This window comes from Amphiprion ocellaris, chromosome 13 (genome assembly GCF_022539595.1).
Source record: "Amphiprion ocellaris isolate individual 3 ecotype Okinawa chromosome 13, ASM2253959v1, whole genome shotgun sequence".
Taxonomy (NCBI): domain Eukaryota; kingdom Metazoa; phylum Chordata; class Actinopteri; family Pomacentridae; genus Amphiprion; species Amphiprion ocellaris.
Genome location: NC_072778.1, coordinates 6,195,060 through 6,220,199, shown reverse-complemented (window position 1 = coordinate 6,220,199; position 25,140 = coordinate 6,195,060). Strand labels below are relative to the sequence as shown.

Genomic DNA, 25,140 nt, shown 5'->3' with positions numbered 1-25,140 from the left:
ACCATCACTCCTGTGTTCTAATGCTACATTGTGTTAGCTAATGGTGTTGAAAGGCTAATTGATGATTAGAAAACCCTTGTACAGTTATGTTAGCACATGGATAAAAGTGTGAGTTTTCATGGAAAACATGAAATTGTCTGGGTGACCCCAAACTTTTGACTGGTAATGTATATAAATAACAAAGTTGAATTTCTTTGATTATTCGTTTATCAGAGAAGAAAACAAGCAGGAATCAGCATGTACAACATTTTTCCCAAGTGCCCCACATGTGTTACCGAAAAAAATGGTGGCTGCTCATACTAAAGATATTTCACAGCTTAGATTTTTAATTTAACTACATATTTGTCTCCTCGGTGTAAACACAGCCTGCAGTTCAGCCCAGTTTAGCACAATTTTGGTCACATGACTGAATCAGTAATGGCTTCACGTGGAGCCCAGAATTTGTTTTTTGTGGTCTGTTTACTGCAAAAACTTGATTTTTGCCAATTTTTAAAATGAGAAATGTTGTAAAAAGTGATTTTGATGAAATATCTAATGTTTACCCTAGATTTGGTTGCCAAAAACTGAGTCACGCATATTTACAATACTAGAAACTTGAAAACCAGACAATTTTGAAACAAATTGTGTCATTTGTGCCATGAAAAAATATACATATAGCATGCATCATCCAAACTTACTGGGGATTTCTGAATTCAGAATGATAATATGGTTTGTTGTGTCTTTTCCTGACCTAATTACATGTACATATTTTTCATGAGGAGGTTGCTTTTTACCTTTATTAAGTAGATAGTCGACACATTTTAGCCACTGTTCTCAGCCAAACTCAAACATTGTGGCTCATCAGGCTCCTGGTGTGTCCTGACCTGTTTACATGTTCGCAGACCTTGGCTGCTCTGCAAAGCACTTTTCACCCAACTGATAAATGGGTTTGGTGGCTCTGATTCAGTTACTTCAATCATTCTAGGTGAAAAGAGCGACTTGAAAGTGAGTTCCGTTAAACTGGGCCTCATAATGAAATAAGTACCCTTAAAAATAAGTTTACATTTATAATTTCCTCAGTAGACAAAGAAAACCCCAGAGTTTCACCAAAACTGCTTTCTTCTGTTTAGATTTGATTACTGTTTTTATGTAAATGACCAGAGAAAGACAGAAATATAAAATACAGTAAAAAAATAAGGAGCAATAGATTGTTTGAACTGAAAGTTTATTTACAATTTTACTTTACTACTGACAGATTTATTCAGAAATAAAATCTTCTGTGGATTTTTTTGTACAATCTCATGGAGATCTATGTCACTCTGTACCGTTCAAGTATGTAGTGAGTAATCGGGTCAGTTGAAGTTTGCTTTGGTGTGAAAATAGCTTTTCAGGGCCATACAAGACTGGGATTTGGCTTGCCTCACGCCCTCACTGAAACACTTTACTTCATCACCAGCTTTGTGAAATTCCAGTCCGATGTTGCAATTGATGACAGGAGTTCAGTCGGAGAGTGTAGAGTTTTAGTCAACACCCGAAGTCATTGTTTCGGGCTGCGATCTTCAAGCTGGACAACAGCTTTTTCACACTCTCAGCCCCCTCCATGGGGAAGCTTGTAAGAGCTTCTGGCCGGTCTCTCTCAAGCCGGACGCTGACTCAAGTCCAACCCCTCCTCTTTCCTCGGCAACCCCACTGGGTGCACATTAGGGGGTACCGCAGCGTGCTCCAGTTTCCCAAAACATGATAATGAGGATGTTAATTGTCTATGACAGTACAAGATGTGCCCATCGGGGGTTCCAGGGGGTTCGAGGCCCTTAATGGAGACCAGAACTGGTTACCTTCAGTTATTAGTTTAGATTCTCACAGCCCATTAAATGAAAGTCCCAAACTTGGACCTGCCTCTGGATTGTGTTCTGACTACAAGCATCTGTGGAGCGTTTATGTTGCTGATGATGTCTAAATAAGCTGCCCTGCGTCCACTCGGCGTTCACACGTTGTTCTGTAATTTGTCGTCCCTTCTCTGGAGGGGGATGATTTTTCAAGGAGCCTTTTCAAAATATGCACTGGTGTGTACATGTATGTGTCAGTTTACATTTATGTCTGGATCCTGCTGGAGACTCATGAGATACATGGAGAAACATGATATTGGGTTGAAAGCGAAAGAGCGGAGCCTCTCAGTGCTGATGAGTTTTATGTTACATGATGTTATGTATGTACCTAATTTACGTTTTGTTTGTATTGCATGCGATATATTTATATAACTGAATTGAATTTTTAACTTTTTTCTCTTATAATTACGATGTTCCACAGTAAGTATAATTAAATTGAGTAAGATAAATCAAGTGAAGGATTGTAGAGTTCAGCAGAGAAGGCAGCAGCCTTAGTTACAGAGACTCTGTGAGCAGTGAAGCAGAAAACTGTGGCTGTGTTTGATAGAATATGAAGGTGGACAGCTCAATCAGTAAACTCACTGATCTGATGTCACCCCAGTATGTCATTGTGACCCTTAGTGAGCACATTTGTCTCCTAAATAGGCTTCTGTAAGGCTTGAAACAGTGCCCTCTATAGACCACATTGTGGCAGTAGAGCAGGTTTGCAGAGACTGTTTTAAGGGAATGACTCACCTGATGTGATGACACTGTAATACGAGCTGTTCATGATGCAGGAACTGATTTAGCTCCACAGCAACTGAGTGGAAGTAATCTAAGAAATTAGGTCTCATTTCACATTCTGTGTCTCATCTTTTTCCTTACTCTAAACAGAAAAGTCATGTCAATATTGCAAGTTATAGAAAATATTTCCTAATACAAACTATATATTTTACAAAGATGGGTGCAAATTTGCTGTAGGGATTTTTTTCAGACAAGACTAATGCTAGTTGGAAGTTAAACTTTTTGGAAAGTGAAAATTGCCATATTTAATTATTTTGTTTTGAAAGTTCAGGATACATTTTTAAAATTGACTCTACTGCACTTGTTTGTTCAAATATCACAAATGACTGATGATGATTCAATTAGTGATCAAATCTCAAATTAATCGCCAACTACTTTGAGTAATCACTCTGAGTATTTTTTTTTTTTTTTTAAAGAAAAAAGTCCGTTCCAGCATTTTGAAACTAATATTGTTTGGTTTCATTGTTTCTCTGTGGCATCAAGCTGAATATGTTTGTGTTGTTGACAAAAACAAGACATCTGACATCATCCTGGGCTTTGAGAAACCTCGATCAATGTTGTTGTTTTTTTTTACTACTTTCCAAACAACAAATTGATAAATCGACAAAATGATCACCAGTGAAATAATTGATTTAGTAATTAGTTGCTAGCTGTCACTGAGATGTGTCCTTTTTTTTCTATCTCTCCTGCAGCTACAGCCTGAGCGGAGGCCACGGCCAGTTCTCCATTAACCCGGCTACAGGACAGATTATCACCAGCTCCCTGCTGGACCGAGAAGACAGGGCCAATTACCAGCTGCTGGTTGTGGCGACAGACGGAGGGCAGCCCGAGGGTTTGTCCAGCTCTGCCACCGTGTCCGTGACGGTCGCCGACATAAATGATAACCCTCCACGCTTCCACCACCACCCCTACGTCACCCACATCCCTGCCTACACTGCAGCAGGTTAGTACATGTCTTAAAACATACCAAAGCGTCATGGTTTGCACCTGTTCTCTCTGTTACTGCACTGGAACCTTGGTTTAATTATATGCTGGTGTCAGGACAAGCTTCACTAACTAAGTTTTGAACAGTTTTTCTTTTCTTTTCTTGTAGAATCAATTAACTTTCTGAAGGTTTATTTCTTTACACTTTTGCTCACTGTGGCCTCATTTTTTGGTCATATAAAGCCTTGCACCTCTCTTAAAGCAGCACAACAATAGAGAGAACTCAAAATTATCTTCTGTGCAGTAGGACACAGTTACAATGCCATAAATCATAAAGATATTGCAAAAACAAAAGTAGAATTTTAAACCATGATGAATTATTTACCACAGCCTGCAGTTCAGTGGAATACTAATTTATGTTACGCTGTTGAGTCAGTCATAGTTTCTCGGTTGCAACAGAGAGCGTGATGCATTCATTAACCCTTGGAAAGGTGAAACTCTGAGGATTCTTTCTGCTTTTTACCGTTTCTGGCACTGATAAATGGCGTAATGTTGGTTTCAGAGAGTTAATGAAAGGAAATTTTAGTTGTAATTTGAACTCTTTTTTTCAAATTCTTTATGTCGGCTTATAAATGTTTTTGTCCAAAATTGCACAGAGTGGCTTTCATTGAATGTGGTGAAGCTAATTTATTCCCATGTGTGTCTTCAGGGTCCTTGGTCTTTGCTGTGACTGTCACTGATGAGGACTCGGGCTCCAACGCCCAGCTGCATTACTCCCTGATGGGTCGCAACTCTGAGAAATTTAAGATCGACCCAGTCAGAGGTGCCATTACTGCCAATGAGAAGCTTACTGGAAGTTCAGAAGTCACACTGACAGTTCGGGTCAAAGATGGCGGCGCTAATCCCAAAACGGATACGACCACTGTGACTGTCCGCTTTGTTACTGGAGGAAACTTCCCTGTCATCAAGCTGAAGGAACATGTGTTCACATTCCCTGAGAGCCAACCCAACAACCATGTTGTTACAACGGTGACTGGGTCTTCTATGAGGGGTGGGCCGCTGTCATATTACATTGCCAGCGGAAACCTGGATAACGCCTTTCATATAGACCAGCTGTCAGGGGAGTTGTCGATCAGACATCCACTGGATTATGAACACATTCAGAAGTATGTTCTCTGGATCGAGGCCAGAGATCAGGGCTTCCCACCTTACTCCTCTTATGAGAAGGTAGAAATAACTGTGCTAGATGTGAATGACAATCACCCAGTGTTTGATAAGGACCCCTTCCATGCTGAGATATTGGAGAATCTTTCACCTCAGCGGGTGTTGATAGTCTCTGCTGTTGATCTGGACAGTGGCCCTAATGGACAGCTGGAATACGCCATCATTGATGGCAACAAAGAGAACAGTTTCAGCATCAATCGAGCCACTGGCGAAATACGAACCACTAGGCCGCTGGACCGCGAGAAGGTGGCCCTGTACACTTTGAAAGTCAAAGCCACTGACCGGGGTTTGCCACCCAAAAACACAGCTGTCAAAGTGCTAATCAATGTGCTGGACGTGAATGACAATGCCCCCAGGTTTTCCAAGATCTTTAGTGCTACAGTGGCTGAAAATGCCCCTGTGGGTTACACTGTCACCAGAGTCACCACCACAGATGAGGACGCTGGTTCAAATGCCATTAGCCGATATTCAATTACAGATACCAGCCTTCCATTCAATATTAATCCAAACACAGGAGACATAACAATTAGCAGGCCGCTCAACAGAGAGGACACTGATCACTACATTGTAAAGGTGACTGCCCATGACTCTGGCTGGACTGTAAGCACAGATGTCACCATATTTATAACAGATATTAACGATAATGCCCCCAGATTCAGTCGGCCGTCTTACTATCTGGACTACCCTGAGCTCACAGAGGTGGGCTCCCTGGTCACGCAGGTGTCTGCCACTGATCCTGACCAAGGTTTCAATGGTAAAATTTTCTATTTCATTCGATCCCAGTCAGAGTATTTCAGAATTAACGCCAGCACTGGGGAGATATTTGTGAAGCAGCAGTTACAATATCAGAACTCAACAGGTGCTACTAGTATAAATATAAATCGGCACAGCTTCATTGTCACGGCCTCGGACCGAGCTGTCAAGCCTTTGATGAGTGAGACGACAGTGATTGTGAACATTGTAGACAGTAACGATAATCCTCCTGAATTTGATTCGCCCAGCTACTTTACTCCTGTCACTAAAAGTGTCAAGGTTGGCACCAGGCTTATTAGAGTTGTAGCTCATGACAAAAAGGACTTTGGCCTTAATTCTGAGGTTGAGTACTTAATAACAGGTGGAAACAGTTCGAGCAAATTCAAACTGGATAAAACAAGTGGATGGATCACTGTTGCCTCCTCCCTCACATCTGATATGAATAAAATTTTCCTCATCGACATCACGGCGAGTGACAGAGGAAATCCTCCTCTGTCGGCTCGAACGTCAGTGAGAATAGCAGTCACAGAGGAAAACCACCACACACCTGAGTTCTCACAAAGCCAAATCTCAGCTACTGTACCTGAAAGCCTTGCTGTGGGGACAGCGATTAGGACGCTGTCTGCCAGAGACAAAGATAAAGAGATGAATGGCCTTATCACATACAATATTACTACAGGCAACGACAAGGGTCTGTTTGCACTTAATAGTAAAACTGGAGTGTTATCCCTGGCTCACCCTCTGGACTTTGAAGAGAAACAACAACATGAGCTTAGAGTTTCAGCTACTGATGGCGGTTGGATTGCAAAAACAAGCTATGTCTCCATCACAGTACACGTGACTGATGTGAACGACAACCCTCCTGTGTTTGATCCCGACGAATACTTCCCCATTGTTCAGGAGAACGTTCCCAGCGGCACCACTGTGGTCAAACTGAACGCCGTAGACCGCGATTCAGGAGCTAACGCGGTCATGGCTTATGTGATTCAGTCATCAGACAGTGACCTCTTTGTTATCGACCCGAACACAGGCACCATCACCACCCAGGGCTTCTTGGACTATGAGGCGAAACAGGTCTACCATTTAACAGCAAAGGCCTTCAATGTCCCAGACGAGGAGCGCTGCAGCTTCGCCAACGTCAACATTCAGCTAAAGGGAGCCAATGAATACGTACCCCGCTTTGTCTCCAAACAGTACTACTTTGAAATCTCTGAAGCCGCTCCAAAAGGCACAGTGGTTGGGGAGGTTTTTGCCAGTGATCGAGACCAAGGAGAAGATGGAGTGGTTTACTACCTCATTTTTGGTAAGAGCAGAAAGAAGGGCTTTGGCATCAACAAGAAAACAGGCCAGATTTATGTCACAGGTACTCTAGACCGTGAGAAAGAGGAAAAGATTTCACTGAAGGTGTTAGCCAAGAACTCAGGAAGCATCCGTGGGGCAGACATTGACGAGGTGTTTGTTAATATCACTATTCTTGACGCCAATGATCCACCTGTGTTTACCCAAGAACTGTATGATGTGCAGGTTAGTGAAGGCCTGTCACCTGGTGGCTTGGTTACCTTTGTGAGTGCTGAGGACTCAGACTCTGTCCCGAGCTGGAGCAGATTTTCTTACTCAATTGCTCCTGAGTTTGATAAAAATGTTTTTACTATCAACCCAAAAACTGGCCAAGTGTCTGTAGCTGCAGAGCTAGACAGAGAAACAACCCCAGTGTATAATCTGACTGTTCTTGCTGTGGATACTGGCACGCCTCCTGCCACGGGAAGCACCACTGTGATCGTGAATCTGGAAGATATCAACGATAACGGTCCAACTTTGACAACCGCCTATGCTGAGGTAATGGAGAACCAGAGAGCCGCCACTGGAGTTACAACTCTGACAGCCTCTGATCCAGATCTGCCACCTAACCAAGGCCCTTTCTTATTCAGCCTCCTCAATTCTGGTTCTGCCAACAGCTACTTCAGTCTGAGTCCAGCTGGAGTGTTAACCACCAGTCGGGAGATCGACAGAGAACAGATTAGTGACTTCTACCTCTCTGTTGTGATAAAGGACTCTGGTGTGCCTCAAATGTCTTCCACAGGAACAATTCACGTCAAAGTAAATGATCAGAACGACAATCCTTCAGAGCCGAGGTCCATGGAAATCTTTGTCCACTACTTTGGAAACATGTTTCCTGGAGGTTCTTTGGGAGATGTCAAACCTCAGGACCCTGACATCCAGGATAGGTTCCACTGCTCCCTTATCCCTCCATCATCTGGTCTGTTTAGTATCCCAACTGGAACGTGCACCCTCAACTCTAAAGCCCGCTCAACTGATGGAACTTTTGAACTAACCATCCGCAGCAGCGATGGCGTCCACGGTTCAGTCAGCAATACAGCCAGAGTCCTCTTCATGGGCTTCACCAATGCCACAGTAGACAACAGCATTCTCCTCCGCCTCCAGTCTGAGGGAGTTAAAAGCTTCCTCACCAACCACTACCTCAGCTTCTTACGCATTGCCAACTCTCAGCTAGCAGGACTAGGCACCGGGGTGCTGCTTTATGGAGCATTTGAGCTCAACAATCAGACTTTCCTGATGGCAGCTGTGAAACGGGGCCACGGACAATATGTGAACCCCAGCGGCGTGGCCACATTCTTCCAAAGTATCAAAGACATTTTATATAGACAGAGCGGGGTGCAAATAGATGCGGTGGACCATGATCCTTGCACACGTAACCCGTGCCAGAATGGAGGCAGCTGCAAGCGGCGTCTCAGTGTCGGGCCTGATATGAAGACAGAGGAAAGTGTCCCAGTGATCCTTGTTTCCAACCACCCCCTGCAGCCCTACGCCTGCAGCTGCAGGCCAGGATACACAGGAGCGCTGTGTGAGACAGACATCGACGAGTGCCAGCCGTCGCCCTGCCACAATGGCGGCACCTGCCATAATCTGGTGGGGGGTTTCTCCTGCACCTGTCCTGAGGGTTTCACCGGGATGGCCTGTGAGAGGGATATCAACGAATGCCTTTCCAATCCCTGCAAAAATGGGGCGTTGTGCCAGAACTTCCCCGGCGGCTTCAACTGTCTCTGTAAATCCGGCTTTGCAGGTACTGCACACACACAGGAGTCACATTTAATGTCTGACAACACAGGGGCACATGTTAGGCTGAGGAAAAAAACATGTGGGGACAGTCAGATACATGTACACAACAATGTACTCACACACATGGCTGCAGGTCCAATAAAAATATTTGCTTGTGAATGTTTCCAAGAGGTGTTTGAAGCCATAGCATACAAACATGGCTGCCAAAAACAGTTTGGTTTTTGGATTACTAGTTGGGGGGTATCAGCTATGATGCATATCAGCCTGCCATGTTTGCTTTAATAAAAAAGATGATGCGAAGCTGACCCTAGTCAGGACTCGAGTCTAGACTCCACACACAGTATCACGTTTCATTATGTGCCTTTATGCACATGAAACTGTGACCACACACAGATAGATTTCTAATCCAACTGTGTACACAAGGATTTCTTAATCAAGGATTTCTCATTTGGCTGTGTGTTTTCAGTTGTATGACAAATGAGCAGCTTTATAAAAGATCCAATCAGGCCCTTTAATTTGGAAAAGTAATGAATACACTACATTATTAGCCTTGATAAAAGGGGAGTGGATTTTAAGTGGAATTAGTGAAACAGTCATTTGGACTCTGTGTGCTGTCCAGCCTCTGACTGCAGCATCTGAAAGAGATTTTCAAAGCAGGCTGTAGCAGGCGATTTGCCTCAAGTCAAGTCATTACTGTCCCTTTTTATTATGACGGTAAAAAATGACCACACATCTTTAGGTTTCATCAAGATGAATGACCCTCCTGCAGAAATGCACCTATTGACTTACAGTAGTTTGCATGCCCTCACAGTGAACTCTCCACTTCCTGTTTTCCCCGACTGGTTTTGGCAGCAGAATCTGTCTCCATTAAGCAACTTGTCTCAGGATTTACAGCATAAAATATATTTTTCAGAAGGTCATTGTCCGTCTTTTCTATTGTACCATGCATGAATCATTTATTCTGTTGCCCCGGTGCATTATTTTTATTATCAGTGTCACATTCCTTATTGTGATGTCAAACCTTTCAGTGTGTTTGCCTGGACGTGCGCCAGTGATTCATGTACATTGCAATTGTTTGTCTTTTTCCATTGCATAAAAAGAAAACAAAACCAAAAAAAGCAGGCAATTGTAATTTGATCTTGCAATGATTTTGGAAATCAGATTTTTCTTAGTGAGAAGAATCTGCCAATTGAATGAGATCATTTCTCTTTTCCTATGAAAGTTTCAAGATGTTGTTTTGGATCAGATGATGTCATCTTGGACCAGTGATCTTTATTCCAAAATAACATTGATTATTTGAGGAAATCTTAAAGCCCTTCTCCGGTTGGTGATTTAAAACCTAAAAACTTGTCTCTGAGTATCAAAGTTACACATTTAGAAGCGTTTTTCAATGGAATTAATCCCTTCATGCCCTTGAGTGGCTTAGATGTAACTCTAAACTGTTGTGCCCTCTAGAATGTGCAGATCTATGAAGCCTCTGCCTCTCCTTCCAGTCACAGCAGCTCATCTACAACTCTACTTAAACAATGTAAAACTATTTCAGTGGCTAGTTGTGTAAAGCATTGAGAAATGCATTTACAACAAGCATTATGTAGGAGTTTATGATATTCTAAATTTTGATATTATCAGTTCCTAGGACTGGTTATTGATCTCCTCAGTTACTAATAATCAATTTTGGTAAAAACAATGAAAAAGACATCTTGATCGAGTCATGGTTTGTTAGTGTTGACATAGTGTTGAGACATAGTCTGACAGTTATCAGCATGACGTAGTGTTATTTTCCCCATGTTAAGTCTTCTAGCATATATAAAACTCCAAATCGACGTGTTGGCAATGTAAAAAACTTGATTTTCACCAGAGGGGGTCTTTAATAGAACTTCACTGAAACAGACGAGCTTCTTTCTTGAACATAAATAAGATTTTGAGGCTAACTACATATGTCAGTGTCTTCTTGCAGTGCTTTCCTCAGCTGTGAGGCGATGAAAGGTCTGCATGACTTGGCCTGTGGGGAAAGTGAACTGTGCTCCCCTCGGGGTTTTCCTGTCTTGTCTGCCACCCCATCCATTTTAATTTGTGTTGTTCTGTGAACCCAGGCAAAACGTGTGATTCCATCATCAATCACTGTGAGTGTAACCCTTGTTTTAATGGCGGTTCCTGTCAGAATCGGGTGGATGGATATTACTGTCATTGTCCGTTCGGTAAGTAATAGTAGGAAACTGTGAGCGTATTACAGAACCCTGGTAAAGTGAAAAGCAAGACGGACAGTTTCAGACTTGAAGAAAAGACAGTTATTCCAGTCTTAATCCATGATTTCTTAAACAAATGTGGATACTGTCATTTCATTTTGTCTCCATTTCTCATTTTCCCATGAAAAGCCTCCAATTAAAGTGAAAAGGAGAAGTTTGTAATTTTCTGAAGATTGTTTTGTAAGATCCGACATCAGTAATATCTGCTTTGTTTTGTCTATAAAAAGAACATATGATATAGCTTGATGAAGATTCCGTTTTATCTGAAGATATTTTTATCACAGTAGCACTGTGAATCATTCATCGGCTTCCTCTCTGATTCCACTTTTGGTCTGTTTTTGTCCTTAGGGGTTTTCGGCAAACACTGCGAACTGAACAGCTATGGCTTTGAGGAGCTCTCCTACATGGAGTTTCCGTCTCTGGATCCCAACAATAACTACATATATATCAAGTTTGCTACCCTGAAGAGCAACGCACTGCTTATGTACAACCACGATAACCAGACTGGAGACAAGGCGGAGTTCTTGGCGTTGGAAATCTTTGAGGGACAGATGCGCTTCTCTTTCAACTTGGGCAGTGGAACTTACAAACTGATGACCATGATAAAAGTCTCAGACGGGCAGTTCCACACGGTCATCGCCAGGAGAGCTGGGATGGTAAGAATGACTACTTTTATGGTAGAAATTAGCGTACATGTCGAAGGTTTCTCATTCATTCTTGAAAAGTGTTGCGTTGAGTGGATTATTGGTTTTTATGGGTCTAAAAACACGGAGGAAAATCAGACAAATGGCACATGGTATGGATGTATACTGCACATTCAATAGCATTTATGTCCTGGGCTTTTATGGCTGAAAGCGACAGCCAAATTTGGCCTTATATTCTTTTTTGCACCATCAGATGATAATTAAACTCCCCCAAACCACGGGTAGCTCAGCTTATGGTTTTCACGGTTTGTAATTATATTTTATTGCTCGTTGTGATTTACAATACCAGGATCCAAAATGACCCTGAACGTTGAAATTCTGTCTCCTGTGCTCTGAATGAGAGGCTTCTCCCTGCCAGCAACGCAGTGGCAAGGAAAGAGGGAAAAAACCCGACAAGGCCCTGTCAAACCTTCTATAACGTAGCCCTCCTGCTGGACTTCAAATCTGTCATTTCCCACCGTGCGCTGGGAGTTTCATAGGAAGCTGGTAAAATCGTTAAATTGTCAGTTTTGAGATGGTGCAGAGTGACGAGATGGAAAGGAATACAGCACACGTTGAGAGCCGCGATTCCGTCCGCACATACTGTAGTGCCCGCTGAATATTATGAGGAGGTGGCCGTGTTGGGGCTCTTGAAGAAAGAGGGAGGAATGAGTGTGTGTGTGTGTGTGTGTGTGTGTGTGTGTGTGTGTGTGTGTGTGTGTGTGTGTGTGTGTGTGTGTGATGCCTGAAGTGCCAAGTCCCGGAGGCGCTGTAAAGTGAACCTGATCACTGTGTTTGCAAAAGGTGCTGCGGGTCATTTCGGTGGTCAGGCTTGAGGTCTGCTCTCCGTTCCCGTGCCTGAATGCCGAGCCAATCTCAAAAGCAGAGAGAAACCGTGGACACGGTCATGCACTGCTTCTTCTGGAAGGCTCCAAGTAATCAGAGGGAGCAGAAAGTTCACAGATACTGTTACAGTTGCAATTATGACCGTCACTGTTGGAGTCAGTTTAATTGTCAAATACAATAAACACAAACTGTCTTAATCCAGTGAATCTCAAAGTACAACAAGACTTAATGTTAGAGCCACACCAAGGCTTCTATTTACCAGCTTACAGCAACTTAAAAATGGGCTCAATGTATGGATTGAGGCTACACAGTGACTCGGAGGTTAGCATCGTTGTCTCGCAACTAGAAGATCGCTGGTTCGCGCCTGGGCTTGGGATCTTTCTGCTTGGAGTTTGCATGTTCTCCCTGTGCTTGCGTGGGTTTTCTCTGGGTTCTCCGCCTTCCTCCCGCAGTCCAAAGACATGCTGAGGATAATTGGTGGTTCTAAATTGTCCATACGTGTGAATGTGAGAGTGTTTGTCTCTATGTGTGGCCCTGTGATAGACTGGCAACCTGTCCAGAGTGTCCCGTGTCTTTGCCCGAAGTCAGCTTAAGATTAAGTGGTGTATAGATAATGGATGGATGGATTGAGTAATATTAATAACATCTTAATTTGTGAAGTGTTTATCAAAGCAAAATGTTGCAAAGTGCTTCGCATAACAAGCAAAGCTCATGTAAACCATAACATAAAAACACAGTAGAAGGGAAGAAAAGTGCTACAAATGGCAAAACTCACAGCATGCAAAGACACTATAAAATAGAAGGATGATAAATGCAAGTACTAAACAAGCCACAATAAAATTAGGAATGGCAAAACCCAAAAATAAATAGAAAGTATAAATACAGAAGTAATGACAAAGCAGTCTATGACCTAAATTGGAGGCAATGACGGGGACATGACAGTCACAAAGATCAACTTTAGCTAGAATTGTACGTAGTAAATATAATAAATCCTCTTAAAGTCCCTCTTCAGCCATGGATTTAACCCCTAAGTTATGTATTTTTAAATTTTTTTTGTCATGACAATGAAAACAATTCCTTTGGTGCCAACCAATTTACAACCTTAAAAACAGACAATAACATCTTAAAAATCAATCCTGGGATGGACATAGAGCCTGTGGAGGGAGTCCAGTACTGGTATTAATGTCTTTATCCTGTTAGAGTGTCAAGAGACAACTGTTCTAAACCTCCACACAAACAATCACAAATGTGCAACCAAGTGGTAACAACCTGAGTAGTTGTTGCCCAAGGCCTAATGTTTCTGGAAACACCAGTTCCTGCACTGCTTGATGCCTCTGGGGGTACATAGGAGACTAATAAGCGTCATTTGGATGAAATTGCACATTAATTCCAATTAGAGTGATCTAACTGGCTGGAAAACAACACAGATGGCAACAGCCAAGCCGGTTAGTTTGTTTAAAATCAAGGTTTTAAGTCAGGACAAAACCCCAAATCTTTAGTGAATGAGCTTTGCAAATGAAGTTTGACATTTCAGATCTTGGTGCTGCTGATTAGTACGAGCAGCTAATCATCAAGCTTTTGATGAGCAGAATTATTTGTCCTTGAAACGAGCACAGAGCGTAAATGTATACCAGCAGTGACTGGGTCCGTGCACCACAACAGAGAGCATTGCTATGGTCATTATATTAGTCATAGGGAAAACAATGATCTCCAGTGGTGCTCTCTGCAGATTTCCTTCAGTGTTGGCCAATCCCTAAAACACACGCCTCATCGTTTCGTGTCACATTCGGTCTTAATTTCTGAGACCTTTTCTTTCGAGAAATATTTTCTCCTCCTCAGTGTGAGATACTTGACAGTAAGTGCAGTGCATGTAAGGCATGACTGCAGCGCCTTTGATCACAGGAAAAGACATTAATAAAACGTTCATGTGGTTTTGACGTTCTTTATGGGGCTTCGGAGAGAGTCACGAACAAGACGAATGAGTCCTGTTGTTCTTCCCCTCGCTGTTGTTGCTGCATTGGCATGTTCCTTTGTGTGAGTTTTATCTGATTTGCTTCTATGTGTGTGACTCCAGTGTATAAAAGAGAATGAGTGTGTGTGTTTGTGTTTGTGTGTGTGTGTGTGTGTGTGTGTGTGTGTGTTCGGCGGGGTCGTGCTCCCCTCGATGATTTGTGTCAGAGATCCGGGTCGGTGTGGTCCATGTTTGCTTAAGCTCCAGGAGAGGTGGAGCGTGATTGCCCCGGTTTTTCAACACTTTCACACACTTTTCCGGACAGTTTCCTCACCAGGCCATTTCTCTTCTGCCGAGTGGGGTCGTTCCCTCTCAGAGCACCGAGAGAGGAGAGATTAACCCACATCTGGACAAAAGCTTTACTGCCATTACCGGGAAATAGGAAATGTTTGTTGTAATGGATGGCATTTCTGTGCCACTCCTCCATCAGACTCTGCGATGGAATGATAAAAAAATAACGTCTGAATGCCTTGTGGTGGACAAAGCTCACAGTAACCACTGAACAGGACCGAGTTGCACAAATGTTCAGGGAGAAATACTGCAGTTTAATTAGGTGAAGTAACCCTCAGTTGGTGGAGCCAGAACCCTGGAGTGAAAGTTATGCCTGCAGTGCATGAGAAGATATTTAGTCTGACATGCTCGCGTGGGTTTAGTTCGAAGGACGTGCAAACAATAAAGCAGTATTCAGGCCGAAAATCATGCTGGAAACAAGATCAAGGATCGAGTCCTTTTGTGCCTGCTGAAAACTCAAGAAATATGCACAAGTGGTACAAACACAAACTCACATGATGTGTTTTAGTACTACAGGTGTTACCATCTTTGGTGGAGCTTTTTAGGAATATTGGAAAGACTTTTTCACCTTCTGGTGAACAGTTAGATCAGAGGATTGATACCACTCTTGTAACAACCATCACTCCTGTGTTCTAATGCTACATTGTGTTAGTTAATGGTGTTGAAAGGCTCATTGATGATTAGAAAACCCTTGTGCAGTTGTGTTAGCACATGGATAAAAGTGTAAGTTTTCATGGAAAACATGAAATTGCGTGGGTGACCCCAAACTTTTGAACTGTAGTGTACATGCATAGGTGTAGACTTGAGGAAGGGCGCTGGGAATAGGTCTCCCACAGTACTCAGAATGTGCATTTGTCCCCCCTAATTAAAACATGAAAGAAGTAAAGGACTTTGAAAAATCGCTAGAATACCTGAATGTTGTGTTAGTTTTTTACATACTGTAAATAAAGACATTTCCACAATAAAGTGTTGCAGAAAGGGCACATAAAGATTCACCAGAATGTAAGACATGAAGTGTTAGATGCTCAAAATTTCCAGGGGAAATCAGCCAGGCGTGGAAGTGGAAATAATTAGCAGGTTAAAATAGGGTGTCCTAGTGTCTTCCAGCAAAATTCAGCTGAAACAGGTCCTTCATAGCTTGAGAATTACAAATTCTAAAGAGTAAAATGGGGACTGAAACCCAACCAATGATCAAGTGACATTTGTTCACCTGGTTCAAGGTTGAATTGATTTGTTTTCCTCATGTCGTTGTCTACTTTGACTCTACCTCAGTTCGACTGGTAGCTTGTATTTCGTCATTTAACAGCAAGAGTGCAGCTGCACCAAGAGGCTACTTTTTCTAATAAACTGTGGAACTTTGGCTCCACCCGCTGACACTGAACCCAGCCAATGAGTTCATTCATACCTATATTAAATATTCCTCAACTGCAACTCAAGTCTGCTGAGTGACTGAGCCAACACGACATTCACTCCCACATGACTGTGATTACAAAGAGGGACTGACTGATACTGATGGGTCACATGCTGCCACGAAACCCAGTGAGTGACACAGCTTGTTGGAGTTTATGATGACCACAGTCTGCCAGAAATGCTTTAAAACATGTTGTTTCCTCCCTGAGCAGTAATTGTCTGAGGCAGCTACAGCTGCTGCTCCTAAAGAGAATCACACGTGACGCGCATGTGTGTGTTCCTGTCATCATGCAGGCTGCATCGCTGACCGTGGACCTGTGTGGCGATGACCAGGAACCAGGCTACTGTGCTGTGAGCAACGTGGCAGTGCACACGGACTGGTAAGAACATCACACACAGATATATACATTTAGTGCACGCTTCACTGAACAGCTGTTTCTATGCTCCATCCTAACCATAAACATGAAAATACTGCTGGCAGTAACAGTTCCAAGGCCTGGAAGACTCAGTGAATAATTTTTCAAGACTGCAAAAATCATACATAACCAAAAGCTTTTGTGAACCTGGTATTTCCCAGATTTTTTGCAGCTGCTGCTTTGCTCTGTGAACTGAACAACACGACTTAATCAGGAGGTTTAATTAAACAAACGCTTTATTTCTCATTAGTAGGTGATGGCCAGGGACTTCCAACCCTTTCAGCTACATGTCATCTGTTCTCACTAGTTATACATCTACCAGGTTTCACATATGTCAGCGTAGACTTTAACGTTAATATTTTTAGACATTTGAGAGGTAAATGATCGAGGAATGCAGCAGAATTAAGCAATAATTAAAGGAAAATCTGATAGCTGACAGTATAAATGTATATTTAGTTTTATCTGCTCTGACATATTAATTATATTTAGCTCTTTGCATTCATTAGGTTGACAAAGCACCACAGTAGGATTTAGTCTGACATCAGACGGGGGGGGTTGGCTGATGGGGAACGTCCACAGAGGTCTGCAAAAAGGTTGATTTTGTACAGGACTCGGGACCATGTTGTTGTGAGACTCGCTGACCCCCAGTGTGTCTCTGTGTGAGCGTGAATGTGTGTGAATGTGCGTACCGTTGAACACTTGAGTGCATTTGTGAGCTTTAGGATTTCTGTGCATATGTACTTTTGTGTCTGCAAGCATTTCAAGTCTTTGTGCGCTCCTGTTCATCAGTCTTGTGTGTGATTGTGTGTGTGCAGGATCCTGGACGTGCATCCCAACAGGCTCTCGGTGGGAGGCGTCAGGTCAATAGATCCCGTCCTTCATCGGCGCGGTCAGGTCGCCACCCACGACTTTGTGGGCTGCATCATGGAGTTTGCGGTGAACGGCCGCCCGCTGGAGCCCAGTCAGGCGCTGGCATCGCGTGGCATCCTTGACAGGTCTGCAGCACCAGCCCCACTTTCTCTCCATCTTCTCCCTCTTCCTCCCATCTGTCCGTCTTCTCTAACCTCCTCGACTCTCGCTGCGGGACATCTGTTCACACTTTCAGTCCTCTCTGGAGTTTTTGAAAAAGATGATTCTTTTAATACAAATGGCAGATTTTTGACGAGGGAAACCAATTGCAGAATTCCAGAGACATTTTTTCTTCTTTTCTGTCTTGTTGCTGAATGGTGAGGCGAGGACGGATCTTTTAATATGCTAATTCTCCGGGGTTCTTTATGGGTTTTTTGTATCGCCGCATGGGGAGAAAAATCACAGCTCATCTGCCCCTGTTTCTGGAATTTCCTTTCCTGCGGACCCCCCGGCTGCCGACTGTGTGGCTGACTTGTCAAAGTGACTGTCTGATTGTCAGTTTGTGTATCATTGTGTCCGTAGATGTCCGAGACTGGAAGGAGCCTGCACCGCCAGCCCCTGCAGACATGGGGGCACCTGTTTGGACCACTGGTCCTGGCAGCAGTGCCAGTGTGTGGATGGCTTCACTGGCAAGTTCTGTGAGAAATGTAAGTATCTGCCTTTGAAGTGTCTCTTTTCTGCTGAGGTTGCACTTAGTAAGGAATATTCTATCATGATTATTTATGATTCATCCCTCATGAGTCATCAAACTGCACCGTGTAGCTTAATATAAGCCACATCGCTGGGCTCTGAGCTTTATTTCAAAGCATTTGTGTATTTTATTTATTATATAAATACTCCAACTCAACATCAGAGAGCTAAAAAAGACTTGAGGAACCTTTGGGGCTGACGAAAACTGCCACAAACTTATAGCTACTGTGTAAGACGCAACAGTATGTTCAGCAGCGTTACTGATAATTATTCCCACATTTACTCTGAGACTTTCTTATTATTACTGGAACCAAACAAGGTCATTACTGAGAGAAGTGGGAACTTTTCTTTGTTTGCCATCAGGTTTGATTTTGTGGGAAATCTGCTGGTTAGCTTTACGGCACGACAACGGATGTGAGCCATTTTCTTCGACTACAAATGGAAAGTCTTGTTAGATTTCAAAGGATTAGGACATTTAGAGAGGGGTCTGGGGTCTTCCATTTGTACATTTTGGGCATCGAACATGAAATTTACTGCAGTTTGATGAATTTTTATCCGACAGCTTGTTTATTTTCTGCATCGTGATGGAAATGTCTTTACAGGTATCATTCAATTTAGGGCTTAATACAAACTATAATGGAATAGAAAAGTGCATGTATCATCTTTTTCATGGCAATCATACATGAATTCATTTAAATTAATTTCGAAATCCCATTTTAATTAACTGCATATCCAGAACATACCAGACATATCTGTGTTTGATATGTGTGACAGATACTAAAATCTGTGCCTCTGTATGCATAAAGAGTCATAAAGTATTTTGAACGTTGCACAGAAAAGGGAACATGCTTGCAGTGTCCAGTCACCGTTGCTCACCAATCTATCTATCCAATCCCTTATTTAAACAATGTAACGTCAGCTCTGTGGAACTGTTAGTACTCCACGTGGATGGTGTACTGGCATCTGCAGCTCTAAGTTTCCTCTGTGGTCTGGAACACAAATTTTCCTGCATTTTCATTGAATTTAAAGGTCAAAATATCTGAAATGGAACTTGATGTACAATATTTGCATTGAGGACTTCATAAGCCACAGGTCTTTCGTCTCCTGATTGGAATGAAATGATTTTGGTGCAGAATTTTGGCCTTTTCATGAATCAGAAATTCCATGAAATGTTCTTCAGTGCCAGTGAGACCTATAATTTAAATGGCATTTTAAATGAATAAGAGAGGGGATGCCAAAACATTGTTAATAAAAATGGCTGTAAAAACACTCTGTTCCATTCAATCCACCATCATTCAGAGCTTTACCCATCAACAAGATTTATTTGAACTGTGCAGACATTCATCGTAGAATGGGGAAAGACACATTGATAATATACTAATATACTGACTGTGTATGATTGTTTTCCTGATATGGGTTCAGTGTGTTCTGACGACTGACCTACATCTCTCAGCTATGGGAATATAATTGTAACCGCTGGTGAGAATGTAAGGACCAATTTGTGGTTATGGCAGTCGGATTAGGAAAATCATTTGTACCCGACTGTCCGCCAATAGCAGAATGGAAATTAAAGTTTGAAATTTTCCTTTGCAACTGGTGTGACGTCAGACTGGACTCCGGATAATGTCTGTCTTTCTCACACAGACATGACGGCGGACACCGCCCTGTCTCTGGACGGCACCGGCCGCCTGGACTACTCCCTGAAGCAGGGCCCGAAGCGTGATGTCCTGCTGAGACAGTCTCTGCAGGGTCTGTCCTCGGACTCCATCGGTCCGAGCAGCTTGGAGGTGAAGTTCAGGACGCGCAGCAAGAGCGGCACGTTGCTGCACATCCAGGAGAGCAGCAACTACACCACTGTGAAGGTAAGAGAGGAGACGTGGACATCGTGTCTGAGTTGCTTGTGTCGGAGTTTATTGACTTGGCAAAGCATATGTAGAAGCATACAGTAAAGTATCAAAGAAAACCTGATATATATATAGCTGTTTTGAAGGAAAATCTTTAGTTGCAAACAGAATAATTCATATTTTCATCCAAAGGCAAACGTAGTGCCAGAGTCTTTCTTTTTAACTGAAAAACTGCGATTACATGGATCTTTGGATCTATTCTGTTAATGAAACGCTTTTTGAAGATATTTTACAAAAACACAGACATTTGATCCAGATAATCTCTAATCCCATTTTCTACTAAAACGACCTCTCAAGTTGATGATTTAACCCGTAAAAAGTCATCTCTATGCATCAAAATGACATATTTAGAAGTTTTTTCATTACAGAATCCGTTCTTGACTTAAAATCGCTCAGACACAACTGTTGTTTCCTCCAGAATGAGTGAATCTCTCCCTCCACTCACTGCAGATCAAGCACACCAGCTCACTTATGAATGCTCAAACACTGTAAAACTACTCTAGCATTGCTTGTTGTAATATTGAAGTAATTCAGTCACACATTTTAGAACCAGAAACCAATTCTGAAGACGTTTAACCCTTTTAAAACCACAGGGATCACCGGTGACACCGTGGCGCATGTGTATTTCAAATTACTGTAACTCCTTGCTACTTCATGCAATTTTAATCATTCAAACTGCCCCTGAAAGCTGTGAAACGGGGCTTTCTGGTGCTATTACATGCATTACGGTAATGACTGAGTGCCGTGTGGGGAGAGGGAGGAAATGAGTGGAAATGAGGAAATGAGTATTACAGTGCTAAAAGGGTTAAATGATACAAAAAGTCCCATCCTCCATGCTGACAGCATTGGTTCTTTAGGTTTGTTACGTATAAAACCCTGGAAGCCTAATCTGCATTTTACGCAGCCATGGTGTTGACAGCTTATTTTGCTCTTAATGTCTTCTAGCTTATAAAAAAACCCACATACAGACAAAAGTTAAACTTGATTTTCACCTGAAGGGTCTTTAAATAAGTAGCAAATAGGATCAGAAAATGCTTCATAGGAGAAAACAATAAGATATAAATCCTTAAAAATGTGAAAAAAATGGCTTGAATCTATGTAGTTATCGAACAGAATGACTGTGGCTGTTTTTTCAGAATGTATGTAAAATTGCTGCATCTATAGGCCTTACATTTGCATCACAAATCTTCCAAATCTCTATCCAATTTTATTCAAATTTAACATATTTGTTCAAGGAAATATATGCACAGATAATGGCTTGATGGGAGTTTACTAGTAAAGACACCATGTTAGTGAACGTGCAAGTCACAATTAGTTCACCATTATGGTATTTTTGTAGTCAGTTCTGCCACACATACAAGCTTTGTGTCATCCATTCATTTGAGCTGACAGAACCACAAACCTCCTACGTGGCCGCCAGATGATACGATGCATCACCAACAGCATTTGTAGTCAAACACAGCCTCAAGCATGTTTGTCCTCACCATACCTCCGAATCCCAAATATGTCCACATATGCACCTGTACATGTTTTCACCGTCCCACTGTCTCACCCCTTTCACCAGCCCCACATCAGCCCACACTCTCTCCTTGTATAAACTACAGCAAAGCTACGTTTGTCTTTCGCAGCCGCCTCCCTTTAGTCCCATTCCTCTTTTCTCCCCTCTCATCCTGTCCTGCTCCCCCTCCCCTCTGACTGATCCCGGGCAGCCGTCCAAAGAGGCCTGAGCGGTCCATTCATCCTCTTCAGTTTTCCTTTTAGACACCCTCCACTCTCAGCGCCATCAACCCCTTCCCACTTTAGCATCAGGCTTTCTCTCTTCTGATTTTGTTTTCCGGCTCTGAGCAGTTTCTGGTGCTCATCAAATCACCATCACAGCTTCTGAAAACAGTCCAGAGGAGTATTAGAAGTGCTATGAAGGCTTTAAAAAAAAGAGTGGTGGGGGAATACATACTGTATATGTCTATACTGTATGTTGAGACAGAGGACTATATAAACTCAGATATAAAAAGCAAGATGTTTAATAGATAAACTCCATGATTGGTTTTCCAGCTTTAGAGTGCTTAGTATTCTTTGGCTTTGGGGACTTTCCGCTTTTCCTATTTTAAATCAATTCTTCCGGAAGCTACTTATCATTGCTGATTTTTGGGGTCTTTGAAAAGGTTGGAGAACAGGATTACTTTTCCATCGAAGTGGGGAGAACACATGAGATTACCATACACGGTGTAAGCCACAAATTTGTTGTCCATGCCAGAGTGAGCTTGATTAATTTCTTTTAAAGACACACTCCGTCCTTTTCTCCTCCGCGAACAGCTTTCTCCTGCGGCCAGTCGAATGAGCGCGTTCTCTCCAAATTTGTTGTTCACAAGCTTCTGGTCGTCTTCTGGCTGAGTGACACGAGTTACACACACAATTTGCGAGAACATGAATAACTGCAGTGCGTCCCGCTGGGAGAGAGATTTACGAGCATCAAGCTGCATTTTTGTTTTTGACCTCAACAGCAGAGTCTGAAAGGACTGTGGTGGTAGTTTTGTGGAGAGAACATTTCCTCTCAATGGTCATGATTGCTGCTGACATGATAAGTTATTGCATTAATCTGAAAAATGCCACTTTTAACACTTGTTTTTGAAGGTTCTCCTCAGAGAACATTATTTGTCTGCTTAAGCATTTTATACTTAACAGACATTTGGTGTATACAGAGGTAACAGCATGGCTGTAGTCACAGTTAACTTACTAATGGATTAACGGTTACACTGAGGATGACAGAATTTTTTGCCACAATTTGTTACAGAATGTGAAAGTGAAAACATATTATTTTTTGTGATTTTTTAAAACCAGAAATGTAAAATAAGGTGATTTTGTTGAAAGATCACAATTTTAAGCTTATATTTAGTCATGATTACTGATTGAAGAGTACATCACACTTGATTAGTTCAAGATCTACCAGAAAGTCAAAAACATGACTTTAAATTTCTGTGTATCTGGTAAAATGTTTAATTTTAATGTCATTAATTCAATTAGTTTATTTGACAGGGACCATGTACAGAAGAACATTTAACAGGGTAAAGATGCTCTGTACCAAAATATAGTGTATTCACGAGTTTCCATCTGCAGTGCCTGGAGCAGGCAAGAAAGAAACCAAAAAAGGCAGAAAAAGCAGTACATCACATTTTTAAAACTAGAAAAGCACTCAGAGAGCACAGTACTCTGCCAAGGCTGCTCAGTTGATGTATCATTTCTGAGGGATGAAATATTTAATAAAAAACGACCTTGTGCTGAGCACAGGCATGTGTCATGCATGTGCATGTTATGTATGGATACCAAATCGCGTGTAAATTACTCTTACAAAAGAGTAAGTGTTAAAATAGCGTTCCCTCCATGCTTTTATTTTGAAGGCATATTTTTAATATTACAGGCTTTTATTTTGTCACCATTCCAGCAGCACAGGAAATGTTCATTTAACAAGTGGTTTCTTGACATGACGAAGACGCTGCTTAAAAGTCCAAAAATTCACGTGAAGATGAAAGAAAACGATTCCAGGCTGTTGCTGTCTAGCAAAGGATGTGTCTAAACTTAGAAACAGCTGGAATGGAGACGAGCTCTGACGGTGTTTCCAGAAGAAGGGCAGAAAGGTGAATTTGTGTTCAAAATAATGCTGATGGCTGAACGTAAATAAAGGTTTTGTGAAACATCAGAAGCGTCACCATTGTCTGGCTGAGGTTTGCCCATTTTGGACGACATACTAAACTATGACCTTTTTTCCACATTTTGGACGACATACTAAACTATGACATTTTTGTCACATTTTGGACGACATACTAAACTATGACATTTTTGTCACATGTTGAACGACATACTAAACTATGACATTTTAGTAACATTTCGGACGACATGCTAGACTATGACATTTTCCGTGACATTTTGAACGACATACTAAACTATGACCTTTTTTCCACATTTTGGACGACATACTAAACTATGACATTATTGTCACATTTTGGAGGACATACTAGACTATGACATTTTTTTTCACATTTTGGATGACATACTAAACTATGGCATTTTTGTCACATTTTGGACGACATACTAAACTATGACGTTTTTTCCACATTTTGGACGACATACTAAACTATGACGTTTTGGTCAATTTTTGGACGACGTACTAAACTATGACATTTTTTTCATATTTTGAATGACACAATAAACTATGACATTTTAGTGACATTTTGGACAACATACTAAACTATGACATTTTTGTGACATTTCGGACGACATACTAAACTATGACGTTTTTGTCATATTTTGGACGACATACTAACCTATGATGTTTTTGTCATATTTTGGACGACATACTAAACTATGACGTTTTTGTCATATTTTGGACGACATACTAACCTATGACGTTTTTGTCATATTTTGGACGACATACTAACCTATGATGTTTTTGTCATATTTTGGACGACATACTAAACTGCCGTTTTTGTCATATTTTGGACGACATACTAACCTATGATGTTTTTGTCATGTTTTGGATGACATACTAAACTGCCGTTTTTGTCATATTTTGGACGGCATACCAAAATATGATGTTTTCTCCACATTTTGGATGACATACTAATAAAATGTCGTGTTTTTGTCACGTTCTGGATGACATACTAAATTAAGGCCATGAGCTGGAATTGAACCCACGTCTCTGGCACAGTCACATTTCTACAGCGCCCTCGCAACCAGTTGAGCTACCTGGCTGGAAGACATATTAAACTATGACATTTTTGTGACATACAGAACCCTGACATTTTTCCAACATTTTGGACGACATACTAAACTATGACGTTTTTGTCACATTTTGGACGACATACTAAACTATGACGTTTTTGCCACATTTTGGACGACAGACTAAACTATGACATTTTTGTGGTATTTCGGACGACATACTAAACTATGACATTTTTTACACATTTTGGATGACATACTAAACTATGACATTTTTGTGATATTTTGGACGACATACTAAATAATGACATTTTTGTCAAATTTTGGACAACATACTAAACTTTGACATTTTTGTCACATTTTGGACAACATACTAAACTATGACATTTTTGTG

At 41.8% G+C, this 25,140-nt stretch overlaps 1 protein-coding gene across 1 annotated transcript in view; it reads left to right on the top strand.

The window, feature by feature from the left end:
* The window catches only part of fat4 (FAT atypical cadherin 4), a 130,232-nt gene that overhangs the window by 91,957 nt on the left and 13,135 nt on the right, over nucleotides 1-25,140 (top strand). The window contains exons 8-15 of the mRNA XM_055016349.1: nucleotides 3,341-3,591; nucleotides 4,282-8,631; nucleotides 10,721-10,825; nucleotides 11,222-11,529; nucleotides 16,409-16,494; nucleotides 17,346-17,525; nucleotides 17,962-18,086; nucleotides 19,774-19,991. Of these exons, the coding sequence (XP_054872324.1) occupies nucleotides 3,341-3,591; nucleotides 4,282-8,631; nucleotides 10,721-10,825; nucleotides 11,222-11,529; nucleotides 16,409-16,494; nucleotides 17,346-17,525; nucleotides 17,962-18,086; nucleotides 19,774-19,991 (5,623 nt within the window). The remainder of the gene's footprint in view (nucleotides 1-3,340; nucleotides 3,592-4,281; nucleotides 8,632-10,720; nucleotides 10,826-11,221; nucleotides 11,530-16,408; nucleotides 16,495-17,345; nucleotides 17,526-17,961; nucleotides 18,087-19,773; nucleotides 19,992-25,140) is intronic.